Raw genomic sequence first — 25,568 nt, 5'->3', positions numbered from 1 at the left:
AATATTGAAGCAGTGTGGGATCAGCTTGATGAAGAACAGAACAAACGACAGCCAAGATCCAAAGATCTTTCAAGAAGCCTGAAGAACTCTTTCTTAAGACTACTTAACCTCGTAGGACCTGACGTCCACATATGTGGACATCACATTTTGGGTCGTCTAGACCAAAATACTACATTTTGCTCTACGAGAGCCTGATATCCACTTACGAGGAATTTATACTGCCACTGTTTTATCGCAATTTAAAATGAATGTCCTCATATGTGGTTCTCATTTTTCTCAGAAACGAAAATCAGGCAAAAAATAAAAATAAAAAAAATCTGGTAATTCTTTGTTATTACATTCATCAGGTTCCAATCAGCCCAAATAGCAAAGAGAAATTAAAAATGCATGCCATGAAAGAGTTCAGGCCTTAGGAGGTTAACGAACTGACAAAAACATTTGCTTAAGAGAATTCAAACTGTGTTGAAGAACAAAGGTGGTTATAAGTCTTCATTTTCCATGTGTATTTGCAGAAATCACTGCATCTATTTCCCATTTTCTTTCTCTCATTTTTGGTTTTTATAAATTCTATAACATGGCAAACATGTAAACATGCAAAAAATGGAATTAATTACAGAATAAAAACTAACATCAAACTAAGCTGATTCTCTCCTGGATGTTTCACCTCACAGATAACGCGGGTATTTTTAGTCTGGAGATGACTTGGAGGTCCCTTTTGTCCTCAGGCCATTAAAGACGTGACGGTCATCTCCTACTGGTGTCATTAGTTCAAACCAAATATCACTCCAGTTGTGACTCGCTATTCCTGCTTGGAAGCCAGACAATAGCACATAGGATTTATCATGCAAGCAGAGCGTGCAACAAGGAAGTGTGTGCGCACAGCCACCAAAACAAAAACCAGTCACAGACTCAATGTGTGTAAACCCATGTTCACTCAAATATCAAACTCCAATATATCTGTGTGTGCGGAGTGGATGCTGACATTCTAGATTGCGCATAAATATTCCTGTTATGCTGTCTTGTTTTGTCCATTGTTGCTGAGCCAGAAGCCAAAATAGTTTCAGGAAACTCCAGGCACATGTGATTTAATGATTTGACTGATAAAAATTAAAATCGTCCAGTGTCGTCAATCCTTCAAAGTTTTAGAGAGTTCCAAGAGATACTGAACTGTAATTTTTTTTCTATCAAGCCTTATAATAACTCTTATAAACTGCATTTGTCATCAACTTCATCTAGCAGAGCCCTTCACTTTTCCTCATATAAATGGGATCATGTGCCACAGATTTTTGCAGATTAATACCAGAAAGCCCTGACTCATCATATATTGTAGGGAAATAATGTGGCGCTATATGAAAAGTTGGAATGAAACGGTGGAAAATAAGATCAGCAGAAGCAGATGACTTTCCACTTTTGATAAAACATTGAATCCTCTTATGTTGAGGTGCAGTGCTGCCAGCCATGTGACTAAAATACATAAATACTAATGCGTTTATAATCTGACGTGCATTACGGCAGAGTTATACACACAGACACACATATATATAGCTACAGTAATAAATTAAGGTCACTTATTTAAAGAGGAGACACAGCATGCACAAAACTTGTTCTTCTCTGGATAAAAACCCTTCGAGTACACACACACACACACACACACACACACACACACACACACACACACACACAGATATATATATATATGCTTATATGGCAGAAGCTACAGAGACCCAGAAGCTGTGTTTATCAGCTGCTTAGTTAAAATGATTTTGCTTGAGTGTCAAAAGTGTCAAAGTCTCGGCTAAGCTTTGCTACGCTGTCAGCTTCTTACAGCTTTACCCTAAAATACGCACAAGCCTTCAAGTGCCTCAATTCCAGTTTTTAAGCCTTGTAACTAGTAAAAATGTAAAAATAAATAAGTAAAAAGCAGTGGGGGGGGGGAGGGGGAGGTAAAAATTAGCTCTAAATACTTTGTGCTAAGTTTTGAAATGGACGATTTTTATAATAGAAAAATGTAGAATTTATGATGGGTTTTCATTCTTGGAAAGATACCCTAAAACAGGGGTGGGCGATAGATTTTTCAAAGGGCCCACGTGAGAAATTGGGATTGTTGTGTAAGGCTGACTAGAAAGCTTATAAACACATGAAATTAATAGAGGTGAGTTCAGCTTATTGGTATGAGCCTCCATAACAATCATAGTTTCTCATGTGGGCCCTTGGGAAAATCAATAACCCACACCTCAACTGAAACAATATTTAGTTCCAGGGACTCTAAACACTCAATACAAAGATATTATTTAAGGCTCCCAGATCAAGCACAAACATCGCTTATTTCATGTTAAGAAAAACAAAATTGACTGAGTAAAGTTTGCGGTGTAATTTACAGAGAAAACACAGTTTGGTTGGCGGCGAATGAGTACATTAACTGTACTGAATCTGGAGTCCTTGATTTTAGACAATAAACAAGCCAAACTGCACATAAACATTTGCAGACATAAACAAATAATGTCCATATAATGAAAGTAATTGTAAATCCACATCATTCCCTCATATTGCTCATTCAGACAGCACGCACTGAATATCAGTATCCCACTACAGCTGCCTTAAGTGAGAATAAAATGAATCCAATGAAGCAATTTAACCCTGCTCTCATTTTGTAGAAAAATAGTGAGGCATCCATTTTTAATGAATAAATTAAAGGGATACGCTTGTAACTTGCTGTAAAAAAGCTCAGGGATGAGTAGTGTTGCTTATAAACCCTCTGTCTGCTACGTATTTTGTCACCAAAGCTTTTAAAAGCATCCCACTTTTCATTTTTTCATTTATTGTGCAAATACATGATATCTCATGCAGTGGCTGCGAGTGATTTTATGAGCTTTTTATAATCTGCTATATTTTACAACGGGCTGACGTGACATACTTTCACAACACATGCATGATGCATTGGCACTGCATGGGTATTAAAGCATAGGCTCTTGCTCAAACACTGAGACACACATTGGTGCATATTTCCAGATAGGCACGCTAAGGCACCAATGCAGAGAAGTGGCACACAAAGACGCTAAAAGCTTTCTACTACATCCTTGGCGATTCCATCAGCATGACTAAGTGAGCTCCATCTCACACTATTCTCCAGATAGAGCCATGATTTCTAATGGCATCATGCACTCAGCTCCCAATCATTTCTCACATGTTCGACCTTGTACCATCTGCTTTGACACACATGCACAGCCACATGAACTTGCAGATGTACACACACAGACACACACACACCTGTAAATACAGTCGCACACTCATTTGAAACCAATCAAATACGCTTCCTCACAAAAAAGACACTGGAGGGCTTCACAGCAGTATGCTGCTACAGTGTGGGTTGTGGGCGACTGAGGTGGATATGAGTGGTGTTACCTAAAACAAGACGGGGGGCTGGGGGCGCAATGAGGGAGGAGAGGATAAACAGAGTGACAGAAAGGAGGTGGGAAGGACGATGTTTGTCTGGCCGTGTGCAAAGCAGAGGAAGTGAGAGAACTACATTGACAGTGTGAGAGGGCAGCGATGGAGGCAGTTGGAGCTGTTGTGTGAGAGGCAAAAATAAGAAGAAAAATGTGACTGTATGAGAAATAGAGAGCTGGGGCCGCATAAGTTCAGCGGAGTACTTGACATTTCAGCTTTCAATTTCTTCTAAAAATCATTACTGTCAGTGGCTGGGATAACGTCAAATTAGGTGTGCTAAACTAAAGTCTCATTTTTTAAATCTGACCGTGTGTGTAAAAGACTCTTAATGTTCTACGTGCTAGATGATTTTTATGTGATTGGATGACAAATCTGTATGCATGTGCTTGCCTCCCTCTGGATTTAGCATAGCGGCTGACATGATGCGCCCATCACACAGAAAAAAGTTAGTAAATGCCTTAAAGGAGCTTGGGGGGGGGGGGGGGGGGGGGGGGGGCAAAAGATTTAAGGGTGGTGCTGGTTGTGGGAGGGGGGGGGTGAAAAAAAACAGTGGGGATAAAGGAAAAAGAAGCAAGGCTACAGGGACTGAGAAAAATGAAGAGAGGGGAGAGTCTGAGGGCAGGGATGGGAAGGGTGGGGTTGGTGACAGACTTGCCTGAGCCTAAACTGGAATTAATCCAATAATCGCTTGGAAATGTTTTGCATATTTCTTCATTCTTCTCATGTACATAACAGACTATCATCCCGTTCAGCTCCATGTGAGACCTGCAGACCTATGAAGGCCATCGTACACACAACCGCACATAACAGACAAAAAAGAAAAACAGCACTGCTGTAGCGTTAGTACACGTGATAGCCAGACAGTCCGTCACAAATGTCAGCGCTGCTATAGGTTTCGTCACCAATTCAGCTGATTCGCTCTCTTCTAGACGTTAAAGCGCACACAATTCAAACATCCAAGAGCCTGAGAGTGAGTAAATTAAGTGCCAGCATTTGTAGCTGAGAGGAAGAAGACTTATACTTGTAATGTAATCCGTTTCTCATCAGTTCCTTCAGTCTTTGTTTCTTTTTGATCTGCTCCTTTCAGTCACCACATGTTGAACACAGTATGATCTAGCGTGTTACCGCTCATCACGAACACATCTGGTTGGGCTTAAGCTTCACTCAGGCTCTTGCCTTTTGAAAATTGGCTCTGTAGCTGATTTGCAACTTCATCTTTAGGCTTTGCTACTTCTTTACCCCCAGTTTTTATGTCACCAAAAAGGGAATTTGTTTGCCCAACAATGACAAAGGTCATTTAATTGACTTTCCAGAAATCTTTTTTTCTGTAGTCTATGTCATTTCTTACATTTTAAAACCTTCTTGCAATTAATGGGATCAATTATGCTTAGAAAAATTGCCAAAACCTTGTTTTTTGTAAACGTTTTATCTAATTAATACATTGAATTTATGTTATCATCATCATTATAAAAGATCCATATTTAATTTAACCTGCCTTGCAATAGATTAATGCATCTCTGCATGTATCCAACACGTAAGACATGTCTGAGTGGTAGGGTGAGCACCTACCCTCAGTATTTCTGACCTCTTTGGAATTTGTCTGTGTGTAATGTTTAATATGAATAATGATTATCTCAACACAAGGAGGGCATTTCTGTCCATTGGTTTGTTTTAAAAGTAGAGTTCGCCGTTTGATTGCAGAGGCAGTAGTTTTTCTTTTCTCTACCTTTTTGTTTGACTGTGTGTTTGATGGTGAAGGTTCCTGCTATTATGGCTTTTATGACTAAATACACTTAAAAAATTCATTTGATATCCATCTACATATGGTGGCTGATTACTGGGAGCGAAGAAGCTTTCCTGCTGTTATTGTGTAATGCTACTTCTCTTAATGCTGGAAGTGGAAAATGAACTTGACACATAAACTGTCTCTTTCTCTCACCAGCACCGGTTATGCCGTTCTGTTTAACCACACAGTATGTATTATGTCTGGACAGCACGAGCTTAACCAGTAATCACCAACAAAATGTCCTTTGTTGGACTATTTCTGCGTTCACTGGTGTTTCAAAACACAGAATAAGTGTTCGTGCTAAGGGAAGCTAAGTGTTGCCTCCAGCTCCTTTCATATTGCAAAGATGACTCTTAGCAGTAATAGGAGTATGTTGCAAAACTCAATTAACACACACTTGATGGCATTAATTACAACAGAAGCTATGAGCTTTTGTAACATGGAGAACATGAATGGACACCTCTAAAGCCGTGGCCAGTAACCACTGATGCTGTGGACCTTTTGCGTGCTTTCATCTTAGACTTCATCACCTCCCAGTGTCACATCAAACATGCGAGACTGAAAGCTGGTGCTGAGTGCACACTTCAGCTTCTTGATTTGGTTACCCAGCATCTGAGGGGGGATGTCAGGCTGCTACGAAATCTATCTAAATTATATTCTAATGAGGCGGCTATAAACACTTCCAAAGCAGCAGGTGATGAGATATTCACTGCTACGACAGAGCATCTCTTCGTTAGCAGTAATTTCAGCGAATGTGCAGAAACAAAAAATGCAAAGAGTAGCACCTTGAAGTTGTAGTCCTTTAAGAAAATGCTATTACTGACATCTGGAGATTATGCGACACCGATGTCTGTGCTTCTAAGCAAGAGCTCTGCTTAACAGCTGCCTGGAGAATTAACTCACTATCCTGCAGTTCTGCAGTGCCACATTTCTGGCTTTAACAGTGCTTGCACTTGTTGCCATTTTTGCTCCTATAATATGCACCCTGCTTGCCTAAGGGAAGCTTACCTTTCCCCCTTAATGTGAAAGACATAATTGAGTGGCAGTGTAGCTCCCAGCGTACACAGCAGGAGGAGGAAATAATATGAAGGCTAATTCAGAAGTCAAAAATCAAACGGATGGATTTAGGGGTCAAAAGGGCAACTGAGTGCAATTATTTAGTGGTGCTGATTAACAGCCAGGTTCGCTGGGGAATTGCAGAAGACTGGTCAATAACATCAGTAACATATGATTAAAAACTCAACTCAAACCAGTGGAAGTCACACGCACTTGTCATGAGCAGGGAGAAGATTTTAAGTTAACTGCTACTGCCACTTGTGAGCTGAGCTGGAGCTTGGAATATGGATGGCCTACTCCTTGACTTGGGCTTGATTGAGGATTTCAAAGTCAAGAAACTTCAAAGCCTTGGCTGGGGAACGTTTAAACGAGCCACAGCCAGCTTTGAATCAGAAAGGAAGCGGGACTAACTACTTACAGTAAACTCTCCCACAGCTTGAAAAGAATGAGCGGGCTAACACTAGTGTAAATAAACACCACAGGGTTAAATCTGTGAAAGGAGGAATTTGGGTGACATGCTGGTGCAAAACTGTAGGAGGCAGCCAAAGTTTGGCAGCGCTCATCTGTAATGCAGACTGTGGACCTGCATTTTCACTGAATTCAAATAGATGGATTCAAAGCAATCACTGGTGCTGTGTTCACCTCAGAGACCTGATGAGATAGATTTTTGTTGCACATGAATGTTAACGATGTCTCCTGAAATGTACTCTTACGCCCAGCCTTTTTGCACAGTAGAGTGACACAAAGGCCAAATGTGCTGTGAGGCCACAGAAATACATCCCTGTTTTTTCTATGTGAAACATCGCAACATCCACCTACAGAACTGCACTTAAACTTCACCGACTCTTCTGCTAAGGTGTTCGTTTCTTTCTGAGTGCAGCACAATTCAATTTATTTGACAAAAATCAAATCATGGCAACACCCATGCACCCCTGGAATGAGTTTAAAGTATGGGCAAATACGTGCACAAAGTTACCTCTAGTCAAGTTATCTCTAACAGTCTACAGGCCAAATACATGAGCCTGAATCGTTATTAAGAATTCAGCAAATTGAGTATCTGCAAATTGAATATTAACAAGTACTGGTTTCACTGCTTGATTCTGCTAATTTAGTGGTCTACCACCTTGATAATACATCCATCCATTTACTGCTTCTCATCCACGTCCAGGTCAAGGGAGCAGCCTAAGTAGGGAAGCCCAGAACTTCCTCTCACTAGCCACCTCTACCACATCATCCGGGGGAACCCCGAGATGTTCCCAGGCCAGCCAAGAGATACAATCTTGGGTCTACCCCAGCACTTCCTCCCAGTAAGACATCCATGAGTCATCAGGTGCTGAAACTACTTTAGCTGGCTCCTTTCGCCTTAAAAATCCACTTTAATAAACATTTAACTTTTCAAGAAAAGTTGTTGAATTGATGTAGAATACAAAATTGGTGTGTTGAGATACACTGAAATGTAGTACCATGGAGCTCTGTGAACGTATACTAGACGTGTCCAACAAATATGAGAGTTGACAGGCTCCTCTCTGACACCAGGACATGCTAATCATTTATTGGCATACAAAATGCTTACTTTCTAAAGTTTTGGAGGCTGCAAGGTTTGCTTTATTTCGACCCCTCCGCCTGTCAGTTTAATTTGCTCTGCGTCAGAAATTTAAGGTGTTATTATACCATCCCACAGTACATAAATGTCCTGACACGGCTGTATGAGTGCAGATCAACCGTCTCCACTAAAGACACACCTAGTATGAGTTAGTCATAGGTTCATTAGTAAACAAATACAAGTTAGAAAAACAATTTCTCTTTAGAAAAGGATTCTAACACAAAAGACACACACATGTGCTCAATACAAACTCATGATAAAAGTTTTTAGGCCAGCTGAATGATGCTGACTCCTTTAGGCCTTTAGTGATGGAATTAGCTCCAGCTTGTGCCTTTCTCTGTTGTTTTTCACCCTGATTCAGCAGTCCCAGTCTTTACTCATGGCCTCTGAAAAAGCTCAGTGGCCACAGGGAATGCCAGCTCATCGACTATTATAATGACGGCCCTCCCTATTGGTCTCCTTCTCTCTCTGCCCTTCTCACCAGCACACTATTCCAATTGTCCCTCTCTTTCTCTCTCTCTCTCTCTTTTTGATCTGTCTTTCAGCCCTTCTTGCAGAATAAAGGCTGTGTATGATGCAATATTTATGGCAGTGAAAGTTCACAGTCAACAAAATTGCCCATTCCCAAGGCAAGAGTGACCGGATTAATGATTTTATTGTGTAGCAAACTGCAAACAAATGTATTATAATAAATGGTGCATGTTGTATGAGACATCTGTGTTCAGACGAGAACAGCTTTAGCAGTAAATCACAATGTTTTAGTCAAATTAGTTGCAGGTTGTGACTCACCGTACTCCACAAACACAGAAGTGAAAAAACACAAAATCGGGGCAGTGCACTGAAATTGTTGGTGATGACCTTATTAGGGACTAACCTTGAGCTTGTCAAAACGTTCAGTGAGGGAGGACACCTGGTGCTCTCTGTGGCGTCCCACGAGCTTGCAGAGGGCACAAATGAGCTGGTCATCCACCAAGCAGTACATGTTGACCTTCTCGTTCTCATGCTCCAGGCAGGTCAAGCCACGGATGTGGGTGTCTGGCACTGGCTCCACCAAGCGGTGGCTGGTGAAGGGCTTCTTATTGGGGTGTGTTGCACGCAGGCAGCGGTCACAGTACGATACCTCACATGTGACGCAAGTCTTGACGGCCTCGCGTGGCGGATCCTGCTCACAGAACTGGCAGCTGATCCGTGGATCCATTTTAGCAACAACAGCTGGGCTGTGGTTAGCGTTGGTGTGGTTGATGTGATTGGTGTGGTTGGCGTGCTGGTGGGAGTGGCTGGAAGTGGCCGGGCTGCTACGAGCGCTGCCTCCACTTGTGCCACCGCCGCCGCCAATCGTTCCAGCTATTGTACCGCTAATGGTGGCGGTGTAGGGTCGCTGCGGCTGCAGGCGACGGCTCTCGGTGGGAGAATTGGGGCCGCTAAGGGAGGCCTTTTGAAAGCGGTCAATGATGTTCTGCAACGTCACATTGCGCTTAAGGCCCTCCAGGCCGCGGTGATTCAGCGTGATGACGTAACGACAGGTGGGACACTGAAAGGCAGAAATGGATTCGAGGGGCTTGCTGGTGGAGCAGTGAGACACCAGGATGCGGTGAGCACAGTTAAAGCACAGACTGTGGGCACAAGGCAAGAGCAGAGGATCTTCAAACAACTCCAGGCAGATCGGGCAGGTCAGCTCAGACTCCAGTGTTTCCATCTTCAGTTAAACCAATCTAAAGGTGACATCAAATCCCACGGAAGCTGGCCAATTACCTATGTGGAGAATAAATGAAGATATTATCAGTTAAAAAGGCCTCTAATTAGGAATTATATTTCTTCTTGAGCAAGTGAAGGCAAGATAATTTCACTTCTAAAGCACAGACAATTAAAGCATTTTTTTTTATTTAACAGGTCATAAAGAAATACACACAAGAACACATTCACCCATTTACCCTGAGCTAGCTGTGAGTGGCTTCATGTAAGTTTGACTGAACTGGACAGATTTAGCAAAAACATCACTATTACACACATTTCCATGTGCTGGTAAATATGACCTCCTCTCCTTGCACAACAACTCATTTCCCTCAGTGGAACCTTTGATGCGATTCCTCTCGCAGAGCTATATAAAAAGAGAGAATACAGGCAGAGGCTGACCGAATCAAAAGAACAGGTTAAAATTAATGGAGTGAACAGCAGAGAAAAGGAGAGACAGATGTCCAGCAGCAGAGGACAGAGAAACTTGTAGAAGGACTTTAACACCTTGACACTTTGTAGCTTTTATAGTAAGATCAGCTTGACTTATCAAGCAACAACTTCAAGGAAATTTTAACTTTTAGCGCATGATCGAAGCAGCAAACGGTGAAAACAGCTAAGCAAGAAAATTGATTTCAGATCCTCCTCCTTGTTCTCCAAGCACTTCAAATCTCAGCACCTTGCGGCCTGCCTATCAAGCTGTCTCCCCTGGGTGGCCTTAAAATCACTGACATGAGAAATCACTAATAACCGCCATCCCTCTCTTCCCCCATGGCTCTCTGTCCTTAAAAAGAAACAAGGCAGGCAGCGTGAAACTGCAGCATTAAACCATGCAACCTCAGGAAGCCGGCAGTGACAATTTCACTGAGCAAGGTTGTTCCTAATAGACTGCCCTCGTCTCCCCCTGTGGTGTTCTGCAGGTTGTAACTAATTATGATGCTCTAAAACACGCTATGAAGAAAGGTCAGGAATCACAAGGGAGACCAAGTAAGATCTAGACAGATCTACCTTAGTCTTCCTCCAACAATGCAAAAAAAGGGAGAATGTGTTGTGAATGAAACTCATGAGCACGAGTGTTGACAATAAGCGCTTATCAGTAGTTTCATTGAGTAACGGTGCATTCCGCCTGCTGTTTTTCCTAGAATTCCAGGCTTAATAACTATCACTTGACAAAAGTGACTTTAAGCACAGCCTGCCAAACAGCCTTTTTGAAGCACTGACGGCTCTTTGTCGATTCAAACAATGTTATTTGAAACATGGGGGAATATTTTTTAAAGCCTCATAGATGGTTTGGCACAGTGTAAACTGCAAAAGCTTTACAAAGTATTACACATCCCGTTTGACAAATAAAAGTAGGAGTTCCTCACGTGAGAGATACTAAACCAAGCCGACTGTATTGAAACAATTACATGAATATAAATAAGTTGTTGATGCAAGTTCATGTTCTAAAAGCATGCATTGTGATAAGTGCATTTGTTATGAATGCAACCAGTTAAGCTTGAATGCAGAGGGAAAATAAAGTTCACAGCTTCCTGTCAAAGCATGTTGAATCGAGGAGTGACCTGTGGCCACCCCGGCCCACATGTAACAACATCAATGTGCAAAGACTCTGTTCTAACTTGGTAGGGTTCAATTAGTATAATTTCTACAGAATTGTAAAATTATGAACCATGCGTAATCTCTGGAAATGGCAAAATAGAACAGCTGAAGATGAGCCAAAAAAACAAAAACAAAACAAACTGAAAAAGGGAGCTCAAAGGCTTAAACTCGTTTGCACTCCCGAAAGTCTCCACCTCTTCTGCGGCACCAGAAACAATGCCCCAACACTGAGCTGCGTTGAAAGCAAACATGATTTAAGCAGTTGTTGCAGTGCCTGGGAAAGGCACTCAGATGAAGAAAGCAGTTATATGCATGCAGCTGCTTTGTTACAAAATTCATTATCTGGAAAAGAAATAAATAACTACCCTCAGCCAATCATGCAGATATTATGCTGATAAAAGGCAAAGGGCATTGTGCTTGTGTGCGAATAAGTTGAGCGTGTATGGGAAAATACATTTCAGGTATGAGTCTCTGAGTATGCTGTAGTTACATGTGTACATGCACCTAATATCCTCCTGCAATATTTCACCTTGGCTGTTATTTATCAGGTACTGTATGAGGTTGTTATCGCATCGCCCAGCCGTATCTGGTATAAAGAAAAAGCATGTTTAGCAGCGAGGCACCACTGAGTGCACCAACATAATGTTTGGCTTTGTCATGCCAACAGCAGAACAAATTTATCTCCAGCGTATCAGGTTGATAACAAAAAAGGTAGATTACTGGAAATATCTAGAGAAATGGGATGTAGGGAGAAGGTTATGCAGTGAGGCAAGGACAATTTCCAACTTCCAGAACCTGTTGATGGCAGTGAAGGTTGCTGGCCTCAAATGACAAATGGGACATAAGTCTTTAGCTTTGACGCTATATATAACAGCCAGTTACAAATCACAGCTGACCTTTTTATTTATGATTTGATAGAAATATTAAATATACAAGTTTTACTGCTTTCTACTAGTAATCTTAATTCAGAATAGTTGTAAATAAATTTAAAAGCAGATTAGTTCTGAGAACAGACACGGGGTAAGCAACAGATCAGCTGCACTGACTGTTTCAGTGGTATAAATCAACATCAGGAAACATCAGGGTGCAAACATTCATTAAGTGGCTCTGCACAGACATGCACAGATGATCAGTCACAGCAGATCATCTGCCTCCATCTCGCCATGTACCTAGCATGCACTTCTGTCACACTGTCCTCCTTCACTACACCTCAAACCTCCTCTGAGATCTTTCTCTTTTCCTCCTGGCTGACAGCTCCATATTCTGCATCTTCTTCATCCAGTGTATCCACTATCCCTCCTCTGCACATGTCCAAACCCTCTCAGCCTTACCTCTGTACTTTGTCTCCAAACTGCTCAACCTGAGCCGTCACACTCATTTCTAATCTTGTCCATCCTGCTCACCCCCAGTGAAATTCTTAACACCTTCTACTCGGCCCGCTCAGATTTTGCCTCCTGTCTTATCATATATCAGTATTATCATTAGTAGTAGTATATAATCAATCAGGATAGCTGTTACTGCATTTCATCCTTTTTCATCAGTAGTATTTGACAAATTAAACTTAAGGAGAAGTCACACAACAGGCACGGTTCCTTTCTCACTGAAATAAACTACAAGTCACTCTGCAAAGATGCTTTAGGAATGTAAATCTGTCAAGAGAGCTGTATAATAACTAACAAAAGAAAATTGGTTTTCAGATACTAATCAATACTAACAGCAAATCGGATTAGATACTCATTTGCAACAGTATTGACACCAACAGTGTTGCCTTCGCCTCCTCCAGATGATACAGTTTCACACTTCACCACTGCAGACAAGCAGGCACGCGGTCCCTCCTCTCACTAGCAGCTCAAGTAGTAATAAAATGATAATGATAATGCGGGAGCAGCAAACGTTATCAGTCTTGCCTGTCGGTAACATTAATGGATGGTTTTCACTTAACCGGACAAACATTTGTATGTATCTAAAAAGTGCTATGCTCTCTTAAAATCCCATTCTAAAGCTGAGAAAAGTCTACCAGCAACTAGAGAGAAGAGGCACTTGCTAAATCTGATTTGATCAGCAACAAAATCTACTGCCGAGTCACCAGAATCAGTCAGACAGCATTATCTAATTTTTACTTAAAAAAAAGCCTCTTAATTCTTTTTATTCTTTTCCCCTTTTTTTGGTATAAAAATATTGCGTATTGCACATGTTCCTGGGCATCAGTTTCAACTTTGAAATTCTAGCACCGTGACATCCATAAAACAGAGTCTGAACCCTCAATTATTGAGCACATCAGATCGCATATGAGTGCATGACCATTAAACTGCGTATTTTATCAACATTTAATTCAACTGTTGACTGAATCAGCAGTGTCACTTTATTCCCTAGGACAGAGCTCAGCAGTGTTCCTTATGCTGATGCTAATGTGACTGTGTTTAACGGAGCATGGTGTTATAATTAACACCAAGCTTTAACACACCATCAACAGCCCCATTAAGCTTTAGCTATGTCACTCTGGGGAAACAATGCTGGCTATGATGGGAGTCTCTAAGGGACTCAATTCCTAGCCTCATGGTAAATGCGGCTGCTCTGCAGACAGGCTGGCATACACACACACACACACACACACACACACACACACACACGTACACAAACATCCACAAAATCATAAGCACACACAGCCAGAGCTCCACATTTACAAGCACAAACTCTCTCTGTCTTGTTGTCTCTCTTCATCTGCCATTCTTGTTAAGGTGAAGTGTCCCATCTGGAAGGAGAACAGCTTGAGCTAGTGCTTCAACAAAAACACTCATATCACAGGCATACACGCACAGTACCGCACAAACCCAAATAAGCACATGTGCACAAAGGCACAAACCTGTTAGGCACTTATCCTGATCTACTACAGTGCGTGTTGTAGCAAAATCTTTTAGTCTTGCTCAGAGCTTTTATTAATGAAGTGAACGAAAAAGAGAAAAAAGAAAAAATGGATGCAACTGATGACTCATTAATCTGCCTAGAGAGATCATTTGATTTAGTATGTGTTTAAAGGCAGACTGAATTTTTCATCTACATATACGTAAAACCTGTTCCCACGCATTCAGATCCAGCGTTCATGTGGGAGAAGACATAACCTGAAAGAAATGCCCCAAAATAGCAACCACTGACATCACGCTCGCTTTATGTCGCGTCATAATCTGACACTAAAACAACAAAGGAGGCTGTTTATTTAAAAGCGCAGGTTTCACACATCAGTATGGAGAGATGACACTTGTGGAACAAAGATGATTATCCTTGTACAAACAATTTACTGGTAAAAACTAAATTGCTCCCCCGTGAACTGTAGCAGCACAGCTGCAGAGCCAAAACGGGAGCTTAATGGACACTTGATGATGATGGAACGAAGGGGTAATAGATAAAAACAATCACCACACGTAGACCTTTCCCCTAAGGGCAAAAATGCATATCCACTGCAGCGCTTATAAAGACACAAAGGAAAGGCGCGAGCGAGACAGATGCTAGACATCTATCAAACACTTTCTTTGAGAATGAGAGCAGAATGAGAGACAGATGTGGACACCACAGACGAGCGGTCGTTATTATGTTTATAACGACGCTACTTTCTGGTGTCATTCAAATCTAGCAGAGCGTCACCTCCTTGCAAATATGGAGAGAAAACATGCCAATGACAGATGCAATCAAACATATATATATATATATATATATATATATATATATCATAATAAGATGCTCTTCTAGCTCTCGGTTCCTACTCCAGTGCAAGCTGCTTTCACTGATGCAACTGACACACTGTGACAATCTGCAGTGAATCGCCACTTTTCATTGTCAGATTGACAGTGTTTACAAAACCCGCACACCCCCACACAATCCCCCACCTGCACTCCCGCTACTCTCTGTACTATAAGTGTCCCTTGAATCTATCTATCACCAGAGGCTGTTGATCACAGGCTTATCGCAGCGAAAGGAAGCGGAGCAGAAAAATCACATGGTTGAGGTTTGAGGCTCCAGAGAGCAAGACAGCAGTAAACAACAACACCAGGGGTTCAGCGGTCTTCCTTTTGGAAGGGCTTTAGAAAACACATCGTGAGACACTGGCATGTTTATCCCCGTGGGATGCTGGAGAAAAAAAAAGAAAAAAGAAAAGAAACCCACAACATGTGCATGGCAACAATGCTGTCACATCACAAAAAACTTTCCTAATGATAAGAAATGGTTCTCAAAACCCTTTTGCTAATCGCTTATACTGCTTGGAAAAAGAGTAGGAGGGAGAAAAGTTCAAGCTCACTGCAAAGTGGAGGAGGGTGAATAGTTTGATAAGTTACCCATTTGAATTGCATTAGAAGGCTTAGAGTTATATATTATCGTGTGTGGCTGCTTTGACAGACAGGTGGGTGCCTTCGACACGGCATTCTCGGCATCAGCTCGGCTAATCTGACTCAATGACCTGGACCTTTCACCTGTGTTTGTGGTATTAGTGCCTTTTATGGCATTTTAATGCAGCTAGATGATAAATAATGTTTTTGTCTGTGATTCAGTCCACCCAAGAAAATTATACTTTAGTTTTGGAAGGAAAATGAAGAAGGAAAATAGCTTAAACGTGGCACAACAAGGTGGAAGCTTGATCTCTCTCTCTCTCTGGCTCTGCATAGTGCCTTTCTCACGTCAACAAGGACATTTCATTCATGACTTTTACGGCGTAACCAAATGTCACGCCTGGAGCCAACACGCGTGTTTTTACAGAGAATGACTGGCCTGTTTGTGCGGTGCTAAATCACAAAGCCCCACACACTTTGGCGAGGCTGCACAAATCAGCAGGACGGAAAACAGTAACCCAACATAACACGGCTGTATGACTGCTTTCATTAGTGGCAGTGTTAGCAAACACAACTCTCAGGCCCTTCCCATGGCATTTACCATAATCACCTCAGCTAAGCATTTAAACCAAAATGAAACAGGACTTTGTTTGAGTAGATTCAGTGGAATTCAGTTGCATTAGTGGACTGAAATCCTGACATTTTAGTGGGCAATTAATTTTAACAGGGTTAAAAAATACCCCACGCATAAGACACATGTCACGACCGGTTACTGATGACTTGTGCCAGAAATCAAGAGACTTATTCATTATTTTAGAAAAAGGAAATACGGCAGCTCCAAATGTAAGAGCCCTCAAGTTGACCTGAACACACCAAAACTGTACATATGATTATATAAGTGGGATCAAGCAACACATGCCATGTGCTTCAGTGAGCTTCTTCTTGGGATAATAATAAATATTTAGACCATCAAGTCCAGCCTTCATTTTTATCATGTTTTCATCCCTTCTTCTTCTGACTCTCACTCTTCCGCCCACCTCCACAGGCTCAGTTTTTCCTCTCTCTTCCTCCCTTTCATTCCTGCTTTTTCCTCTCTGCAGCAGACCTCAGGAGCAGGCCGGTTTCATCAAACATGTGATTCCTATTCATAGAATGTAAACAGTAATCCAGCCAAGCTGGTGTTTCCATTTCACATTCAGTACAGTTGAGCAGACGGACTTAAACTTAACCCCCTCACTGCTACAGCTGAGACAGCAACGACTCCAGAACAAAATAAATCTACGTCACTTCTCTGTGGGTCTATCCATCCCGACTGGTAAACGTGTTCAGCAAGGAGCCTACATCCACAAAGTGAATACTACACAGCAATTATTTTAATCTCAAAATTTGGCTCAAATGCAAAACCAATATTTTTTATTTGAATCACTTTTTAATTGCTTATCAAGCACCTGACAGGCCTCAAATTCAGCCAGCACAGGGCACCAGTAAGGGCAGTAGCTCACTGCCAGTTAACTTTTCCCATTCCCAGTTTACCAATGTTAGTCCTTTGTTTGAGGAAAATATGCCTGGGACTCAGAGAAGAGGTTATCACAGTTCACCTCACTAACCCTCAGCGGATCTTGTGGAAACTCATTATTAATACTTTATGGAATAAGTCATAATAGTGCCAGCATTTCAGCATAAATTAAGCCGGTAGCATTGAAAAACGGCGTTTAGCTTAGTTATTAATGTGCTTAATGGCATCCAAATTAAGTTGCAGACATTGGTATAATTTGTCATTAGTAACAGCATATACTAATAGCATGTACTGCAGATATAGAACATTTGTCAACACAGCATGTCTTTGTGTGTAGAAGAGGAAGAAATAGGGCTAAAAGGTGAAAATGCGGTATGTTTTTTAATGCAATTTAACTGTTATTTTTCATTTCCTGTTCTTATACACTTTTATCAAACTATTTTATTATCTTTCTTTAGGATTTGTCATTTGTTCACCTACCTGTAGGACAGAGGAATCGGTAGAGCCTGAAACACGCATCGTTAGATTGTAATGTATGGGGTACTTTGACGGACTAGAATAGTCCCATAATGTTAGGAATAAGACACAGGGATACCACAGCCAAATGTTCTTTGCTGGTGTTGTCACAGTCGGGGAATTTGTCATAGTGCTACTGAAGAAGCTAAAACAAGCTTGCATTTTAATCCAAAACATAATCTTTTCCTAAATCCAATCGGTAAGTTTTTTGACCTAAGCCTAACCAGACACGAGTCCTAGATGGGACACAAACACTTGTATTCTGGAATAAAGTCCATTAGTTTAGGCCACTACTACACCATCTGTCTCCTAACGTGGTGTACTTTGTCAATCAGATGCTACACTGAAGTATCAGTGTTTGACTAGTGTTTGTTTTATCCATATGGTAAAATGCTGGTTAATGTTGACTGGCCTGGGTGCACATGTTTCAGCAGCACTCATTTTCATTACCATATTTGTTTTGCTGTCAGCGGTGCTGATGAGGGCTCTATTGTGTGAAGGACATTTACTGATGCAAGACACTGAAAATAAAACAAACAATCAACTCTTGTGAAGTCCAAGCCTGAGCCAGACTTGCTAATTGGTTTAATGTATTTATACATGAAAGCAGACTGAAATGAGATTTTCACAGAGTTGTGACAGTGAATAGAGCACACCTCCTATCCTTAACTCTCTGCTTAATACTTCTGCCTGTTACAGCTTGGCAGCCTGTGGGTAATAAAGTTAATAGTGTCAGACGTCGTCTCATCAGCTCTCCGAGGCTCTTTTGCTGTGGTAGAGAGCCTTATCAGGCCTCAACACAACACTGGAGCAACCAGGCCCCTGCCTCTCTTCATGCTGCTTCCATTATTCATGTGCATTTGCCCAGGTGAGAACAAACCCAAGGATCAGAAGTTGGCAGAACAGCTTATTAGATATTTAGACGCAGTGGCATGTGGTGAGAGCAAAGACGAAATAGAGAGAGGGAACAGAGATACCACTAACAGTCAACAAAAGCAGAAATATAATAAGTAAGCAGGGTTCAATCCACTCGCAAGTGTTTATGTTGTTAACGACTGACCTTGACAATCAGGCTCATGAGGCAAGAAGCTGGTCTGTCTTATCCTCACTGTGTTATTTAGTTTCAGTACCCTCTTCTCCCCACCTTACTTTAAAAAAACAAAAGTTTTAAATTCTGAAATATACTTTCTTCTCATTTTCAAAGCCAGTTCCCTGGAAACACTGCGAAGGGTTCTGTTTTATCTTTTAGGACTTACCAGCAATCCACAATAATGAATATCTTGGAGTGAAACAATGCCCCATACATGCATTCGTGAAACAAAAACGAGTGAATGATTCATAGGCACACAATGCAGAATCCAAGGAAATCTATTGTTCTTCCAAGTTTGTCTGCTAGAAAGCAAACAAACTTGCCTCCGCTGACACTTGACACCAATTCTTCTTCAATTTTTCTATATTTTTATTTGACTCTGTGCGTGTGTATATATGTGCGCAACAGCACAGTGCCAAGTTAATGGCTAACCTTTTACTGGAATTTTCTATAAATATGGTAATTTACTTCACACCGTGTGAAAAAGCAATCTACGCACCACATAAGCGACACTGAGTTTGTGAAAAGAGGATCTTTTATGCTGGAAATTGCATTCTTGGCCCCTGTATACCTATATGAGACTGGAAAAACTGTCAAGAAAACAATAGGCCTCTGTATGAAGATTGACGATATATTTGTGAAAAGTTTTCCCATTGTGAAAACAGCTGACAGCTTAAAGCGCATGCTATTTGTGCTCTAAATGAGAAGGATAAGCGATCCGTAAGGTGCCGGCCACTTTATCAACATCTTGTCAAGCTATACCAGTAAATGATGTTATCCGTGCTGTTGTTATTGATTCTAGTAGTCAGATACCCAGGTCAATAAGTCCTGACAGCTTATATGACAGCTTTTGTTCTTAAGAAATCTCTCTAAGGGGAAAAAAATTATACTAATACGCTGTCCTATTGAACTACAATGGATTTGACTACTTGAAAATCACAGTTGGAGCTGCTCTCCTCTTCAAAGTAGTAATTTTGCAAGATAAAAACCAACATTTTTCAGGAGGAGAATAAACTATACCCTTGCAGCTACAGCTACAGATTCTGGCAGTGTGTCATGATAAGACTGAGATAAAGAAACACAAAGCTCCAAACACAAAATGCCTTTCTGGTGAATGTGTGTGTCCTTGTGGTTATGTGTTGCCACATGTGCATGCAGTTTCCTAAATCTGCTGAGACCAGCAGCTGGTGTTCGGTCTTTCAGGCTGTTTGTGGAGCCTGCAAACAGAAGGAAATACATTTATACGCCTGATTCAAAAGGCGTATAAATTCCCAATCTCCCTCGGGAATTTTCTGCCGTTTACATCTGCGCTGTTTACATTCCACCAGATGCTAATGCTAAGCTAGCGTTAGCACAATTGAGCAGCAGCATCAATAACAGCCTGGTAGCACACCCGGACAGTGTCTTTATTGCGGCTGGGGATTTTAACCACGCGGACCTGAAATCTGTACTTCACAATTTCCACCGTAATGTGAAGTGTGCTACCAGAGGAGATAGAACGTTGGACCAGGTGTACACCAACATGGCGAATGCGTACAGAGCCCAGGCTTATCCCCACCTGGGTCTGTCAGACCATCTCTCCCTTCTGCTACACCCAATATACACACAAAAGATCAAGAGCACTGGGATTACAACCAAAACCGTGAGAACATGGCCGCAGGATGCTATTCCGATGCTTCAGGACTGTTTCCACTGCACAGACTGGGATGTATTCAAGGTGCAGGACACTGACAATCGTGTCGCATTGGACAGTTACACCTCCACTGTCTTGGACTACATCTGTTTCTGTGTGGACAATGTAACAACTTGGAAACGATTCCGTGTGTTCCCTAATAATCCACCCTGGATGACACACGGAGTTCAACAACTTATTCGAACAAGGAACAACGCTTTCAAATCCGGGGACCAGGAGGCATACAGTGCTGCCAGGGCCAACCTGAGAAGAGGCATCAAGACTGCCAAGCAGCAGCACAGGAGGCGTATCGAGGCCAGGTTTGAGAACAACACAAACCCAAGGCAGGTCTGGGAGGGCATCAGGGCTATCACGGACTACAAAAGAAGAACACCATCACCCTCAGCCGACAGTTCTACTCTGGCTGAGGATCTAAATCTCTTTTATGCCCGTTTTGACAGGGAGAACACCGACCCTGTCCTGTCCCCTCTCCCCTCAACCGACCCTGCTCCGGTCCTGAGCACTCATGAGCTGAGGCGTGTGTTCCGGAGCATTAACACCAGGAAGGCGGCCGGGCCGGATGGAGTGCTGGGCCGGGTGCTAAAAGACTGTGCTGCGGACCTGGCGGACGTCTTCACCTCTATATATAACACCTCGTTGTCCTGTTCACTGGTACCATCCTGTTTCAAAGCAGCAACCATCGTTCCCATCCCAAAACAGTCAAATGTCACATGTCTGAACGATTTCAGACCTGTGGCACTCACCCCCATTCCCGCCAAATGCCTGGAGAGACTGGTCATTAAACACATCAGAGCTGCTTTTCCACCATCCCTGGACTCGCACCAGTTTGCATACAGGGAGAACCGGTCAACCGAGGATGCGATCGCCACAGTGCTGCACACATTACTGAAGCACTTGGAACACAGGAACACCTATGCACGGCTCCTCTTTGTAGACTACAGCTCGGCTTTTAATACCATCCGGCCATACAAACTCCGTCCCAAACTCCACCAACTGGGACTTAACTCTTCTCTGTGCAACTGGATTGTGGACTTCCTCACTAACCGTAGACAGAGTGTCAGAGTGGGTAAGAACACCTCTTCCACCCTTGTGGTCAACACCGGTGCCCCTCAGGGGTGTGTTCTGAGCCCTCTGCTATACACTCTCTTCACCCATGACTGTATTTCCTCCTGCGCGTCCAATCTCATTGTTAAGTTTGCAGATGACACTACAGTGCTCAGACTTATATCCAACAATGATGAGACAAACTATAGGACAGAGGTGCAACAACTAGAGTCATGGTGCCACGACAATAACTTGGTCTTAAACACCAAAAAGACCAAGGAGATCATTGTAGATTTCCGGAAGAGGGGTCATAACAACCATCTGCCTCTCTTCATTGGCAGTGAGGCGGTGGAGAGGGTGAGCAGTTTTAAATTCTTGGGGGTAACTGTGACCGAGGACCTGTCCTGGGGCAACCATATCACCTCAGTTGTACGGAAGGCCCAACAGCGCCTCTACTACCTGAGGAGACTGCGGAGCGCACACATTCCCAGATCTCTGATGTTGAACTTCTACAACTGTGCCATCAGCAGCGTTCTGACGTATGGATTTCTAGTGTGGTTCCCCAGCTGCACCAAGGCCGATCAGCAAGCACTCCAGCGGGTGGTGAAAGAAGCTGGCAGAATTATTGGAACAAGTCTGCCAGAGATCAGTAATATCTTCCCCACTCGCTGTCTGAGGAGGGTGCACAGTATCCTGCGGGACCAACATCACCCTGCGCGCCACCTTTTCCATCTGCTGCCCTCAGGGAGAAGGTACAGGTCTATACAGGCCAGAACATCCAGACTGGCCAACAGCCTGTATCCACAGGCTGTGAGGCTCCTGAACTCTCTGCCCCCCTCTCACGGACAATAACCATATCCAAGTTCTTAATAGCAATGAACTGGTCTGCATTGGTGCATCATATCTTTATTCTCTTCCCCCTCCTGCCCCTCCCCCCTCTTTCTTAAATAGATAACTATCATATCTGATATCATATCTCACAGTACAATAATATTGAATGGGTTGCATTGTTGTATTTTGTCATGTTTCTCAGGTCTTTGTCTGAATTTCTACGAACATTATTGCTAAGGATTGTCTTATTGCATTGGAGTCACACTGGGTTAAATATGTACACTTGGGTTTTAAGGGGTATTTATTATTTTCTTCTTTTTTTTGGGTTGTATGGAAGCCCCAAACGCAATTTCATTGTTCTTGACAATGACAATAAATAAATAAATACTAAATACTAAATACTAAATACTACAGATTGAAGACCTGTTGGAGTTATCTCAGCTGAAACATCTGTAACCCCATCACTTACAGACAGAGCAACTAACCTTTTTTTAAGGATCACTCTTTCTTTCTTTCTTTCTTTCTTTCTTTCTTTCTTTCTTTCTTTCTTCCTCCAGTCTCAGTTAGGTGGATGGAAAAAACAGTGTGAAATGGCAAATAGAATGAAGTGCCACCTTTAATGCGACACTGCACGCTGCACTTTGGAGGGCCCTGTTTTCCCAGATGTGCATAAGCTGCATTTATCTAAATGCAAACGGGAAGTTTTTCATGACAGTTAAACTGAGTTACAGTGAGAACAGACTGCGTGAGTCACTTTAGTTCAAAGTCCGTACATTCCCCCAAAACATAATGCATCCTGGAGGGCCATTTGCCAGTTCTACTGTAGTAGATGGTCTCATTAATAAACCAGGAGGTGTCTGTAAAGTGTTACTAGGATGTTCAGTTATTCATGGTTGCTGGGTGTGAGGGAGAAAGAAATATGAACTACAGAAGTGAACCAAAAAATATGAAAAAAAAAAAAAACACCCCACAGTGAGGTCAAAAGAAATCAGAACAAAAATAAATCACTCACTCAGAATGAAAACAAAAAGAGCAATAAAGACGGAGAATGGAGAAGGGAGGAGAGGTGGGAGACCTTGCCATGACTGTGACCCCAGGGAGGGGGTTCCTGTCCTCTATCACGCTCTACAAAGTCAGAAGCTTCTATTTATACAGCACTGTAATGTTTGGCATTTCCTTCGAGGGGGAGGTGAATATGAGCCATTGTTTTCCTTGGCTGCCATTCGATTGGCTCAGCATGCTCCATGCATTGAAATGTCAGCAGCTTATAGCTCTATTTGTTTGATTAGCTCTATTTATCACTGATAAGTGATCATTTGTTCATTCTCAAGATGGGAAATCTTATTATTGTTAAGGGTGAAAAGACATGCTGATTGATAGCACAATGAATGAGCCCTGACAGCCGCTTGATAAATTTAGTTTCCTTAATCTCTTGTGAAATATTTATGGGAAGTGTTGTAGGCTGCCAATGTGTATATCACAGCACAACTGTCAAAAGACAGATCTGAGCTCGCTGATTGCAGGAGTACCAACAATGATGTTGCAATGATATGCAACATATAATCATTGCAAACTCACTCGCAGTGCAGAGTAGTCACTCTCAAACTTAAGCAGTCAACTTTGCTCGCAAGAAGGGAAATACTAACACTGGGATTCCGACCTGATCTCACAGAAAGAAAACGGATGTTCAGGAATGTGTGACAGCACTCAAATCTCACATTTACCTCCACCTTACCCTTCCTGGTTTTTAATGAAACCTTAGTAAAACTCCTGGCGAGACTAATGGCTCACTAACTATGTAGCCCGACTGATTTATCACTGGTCCGATATTAACGGCCGCCATTAGCTATTTTGTAAGTATCTGCATTTATAATGACAGATAAAAGAAAACGTTAAAAAAAGACATGGAAAAAACACCCTTCAATCTTGCTATGGGTGTTGACATTCAACAGTTTTTCTAACAAAGGGCAACCTGCAACTTCCTCGTTGCTCCTGGAATGCTACAAACAGCGCAATCTGAGCATCCTGGCAGAGCGTAAACAAGGAAATAAATACTGACACGTAAGAAATGCTTTGTGTTTCTCAAAGAAAAAAAAAAGAAGAAGATATGCTGGCTGATACATCAGATTTTTATACTGCCAAATATAGTAATGGTCTTAAAAATTCTACATTGATCAGGCTCTAATACTGTGCAGATTTTGCAAAAATGAGATCTTAAATAGCTTTATTATAAAAATACAAACACATCTGCTGTGCCAGAACACATTTAAAAACATTAGGTCAGACTCTATAAAAGTCTGTACTATCAATTAGAATAAATAGAAATGAGCCTCGTCTTTCCTGTTGGTTGGACTTGCCTGAGCTAAGATGGAGTTAGTGCTCTAAAGCATTCCGAGTAACTAGTTTGTGAAAACAAAACAACATTCCCTCCTCAGTGTGGCCCCACGAGCAGAGCTGACACAAATCAATAGGTATTTTGTTAAACAATAGCTTTGCCGGCATTTTAAAAAAAGCCAGTCCCCAGGGCACTGCAAACCCACACAAAATAATTAACAATAGCCACTGCTATACCAACACGGAACTGAACCTATGGCCAGGACACTTAAAAATCAGTCAAATAAAATTCCCACTTATAATTATGCTGGCTGTATGTTCAGCTGCAGTGAAGTAACTAGCAGTTTGTAAATAAACCCTTCCCTGCAAACAGTGACAGATAATCTCTTGCAGAGGTTCTAAAGAGCATCAATCATTCCTAAAGAACTCGTTTAAGTAGGAGGGTGTTCCTTAAAAGCACCTGCTGGGCAGATCACTGTGTATGATAGAATTATGTACGTGTCTATATGTGAGTGCATGAGTCAGTCGTGTTTTTTTCCTCCCTCCTCTAACCCCCTTAACTTTTTGTCTTTGCTCTTTGATCTGTACAGCTACGAACCCTCCCCAGAAACCCCCAAATAACCTCGCGGCTCAAAAATCTTTTTTCACGCCTCCTCCTGTTTACACCTACCTTCTTGATCTTTCTCTTTATAGTTATTCCCTCTCTCCGCCTGCATTTCCATTTCCAATCCCTCTATTTTTATCACAGCGGCATCCGGGCTTGTGCTGCAGAGATTATAGTGTTCATTATTGCAAGCAACACACCTGAGTTAAATGGCCACGAAGTGAAGAGCGCAAGGATTTGTGTTACAAGTTTCCAGAACAATTGGAACAGTTTGAAACAACTTCCAATGCAATGGCACCTGAAACAGTTGCTGTGAAGTTAAGAAAAAAAAATCAAAAGAAAACCAGAAGAACTTTCAAGAACTAGTATCTAGTAACAAATATCTTCCATAATCTACTA

General features: G+C 42.0%; 1 protein-coding gene across 5 annotated transcripts in view; it reads right to left on the bottom strand.

Annotated features, from left to right (window-relative positions):
* Nucleotides 1-25,568, bottom strand: part of mid2 (midline 2) — a 170,398-nt gene that overhangs the window by 83,228 nt on the left and 61,602 nt on the right. For all 5 annotated transcript variants that reach the window (XM_085296409.1, XM_085296393.1, XM_085296389.1 and 2 more), the window contains one exon: nt 8,767-9,644. In XM_085296409.1, the coding sequence (XP_085152535.1) occupies nt 8,767-9,588 (822 nt within the window). In that variant the 5' untranslated portion in view covers nt 9,589-9,644. The remainder of the gene's footprint in view (nt 1-8,766; nt 9,645-25,568) is intronic.

This window comes from Mchenga conophoros, linkage group LG2, assembly GCF_057382185.1.
Source record: "Mchenga conophoros isolate Kocher_MC1m ecotype Shallow Benthic linkage group LG2, M_conophoros_male_GT1.1, whole genome shotgun sequence".
In the NCBI taxonomy this organism is placed as follows: domain Eukaryota; kingdom Metazoa; phylum Chordata; class Actinopteri; order Cichliformes; family Cichlidae; genus Mchenga; species Mchenga conophoros.
Note: the sequence above shows the minus strand (reverse complement) of the source record. Positions and strands in the feature narration are given on the sequence as shown.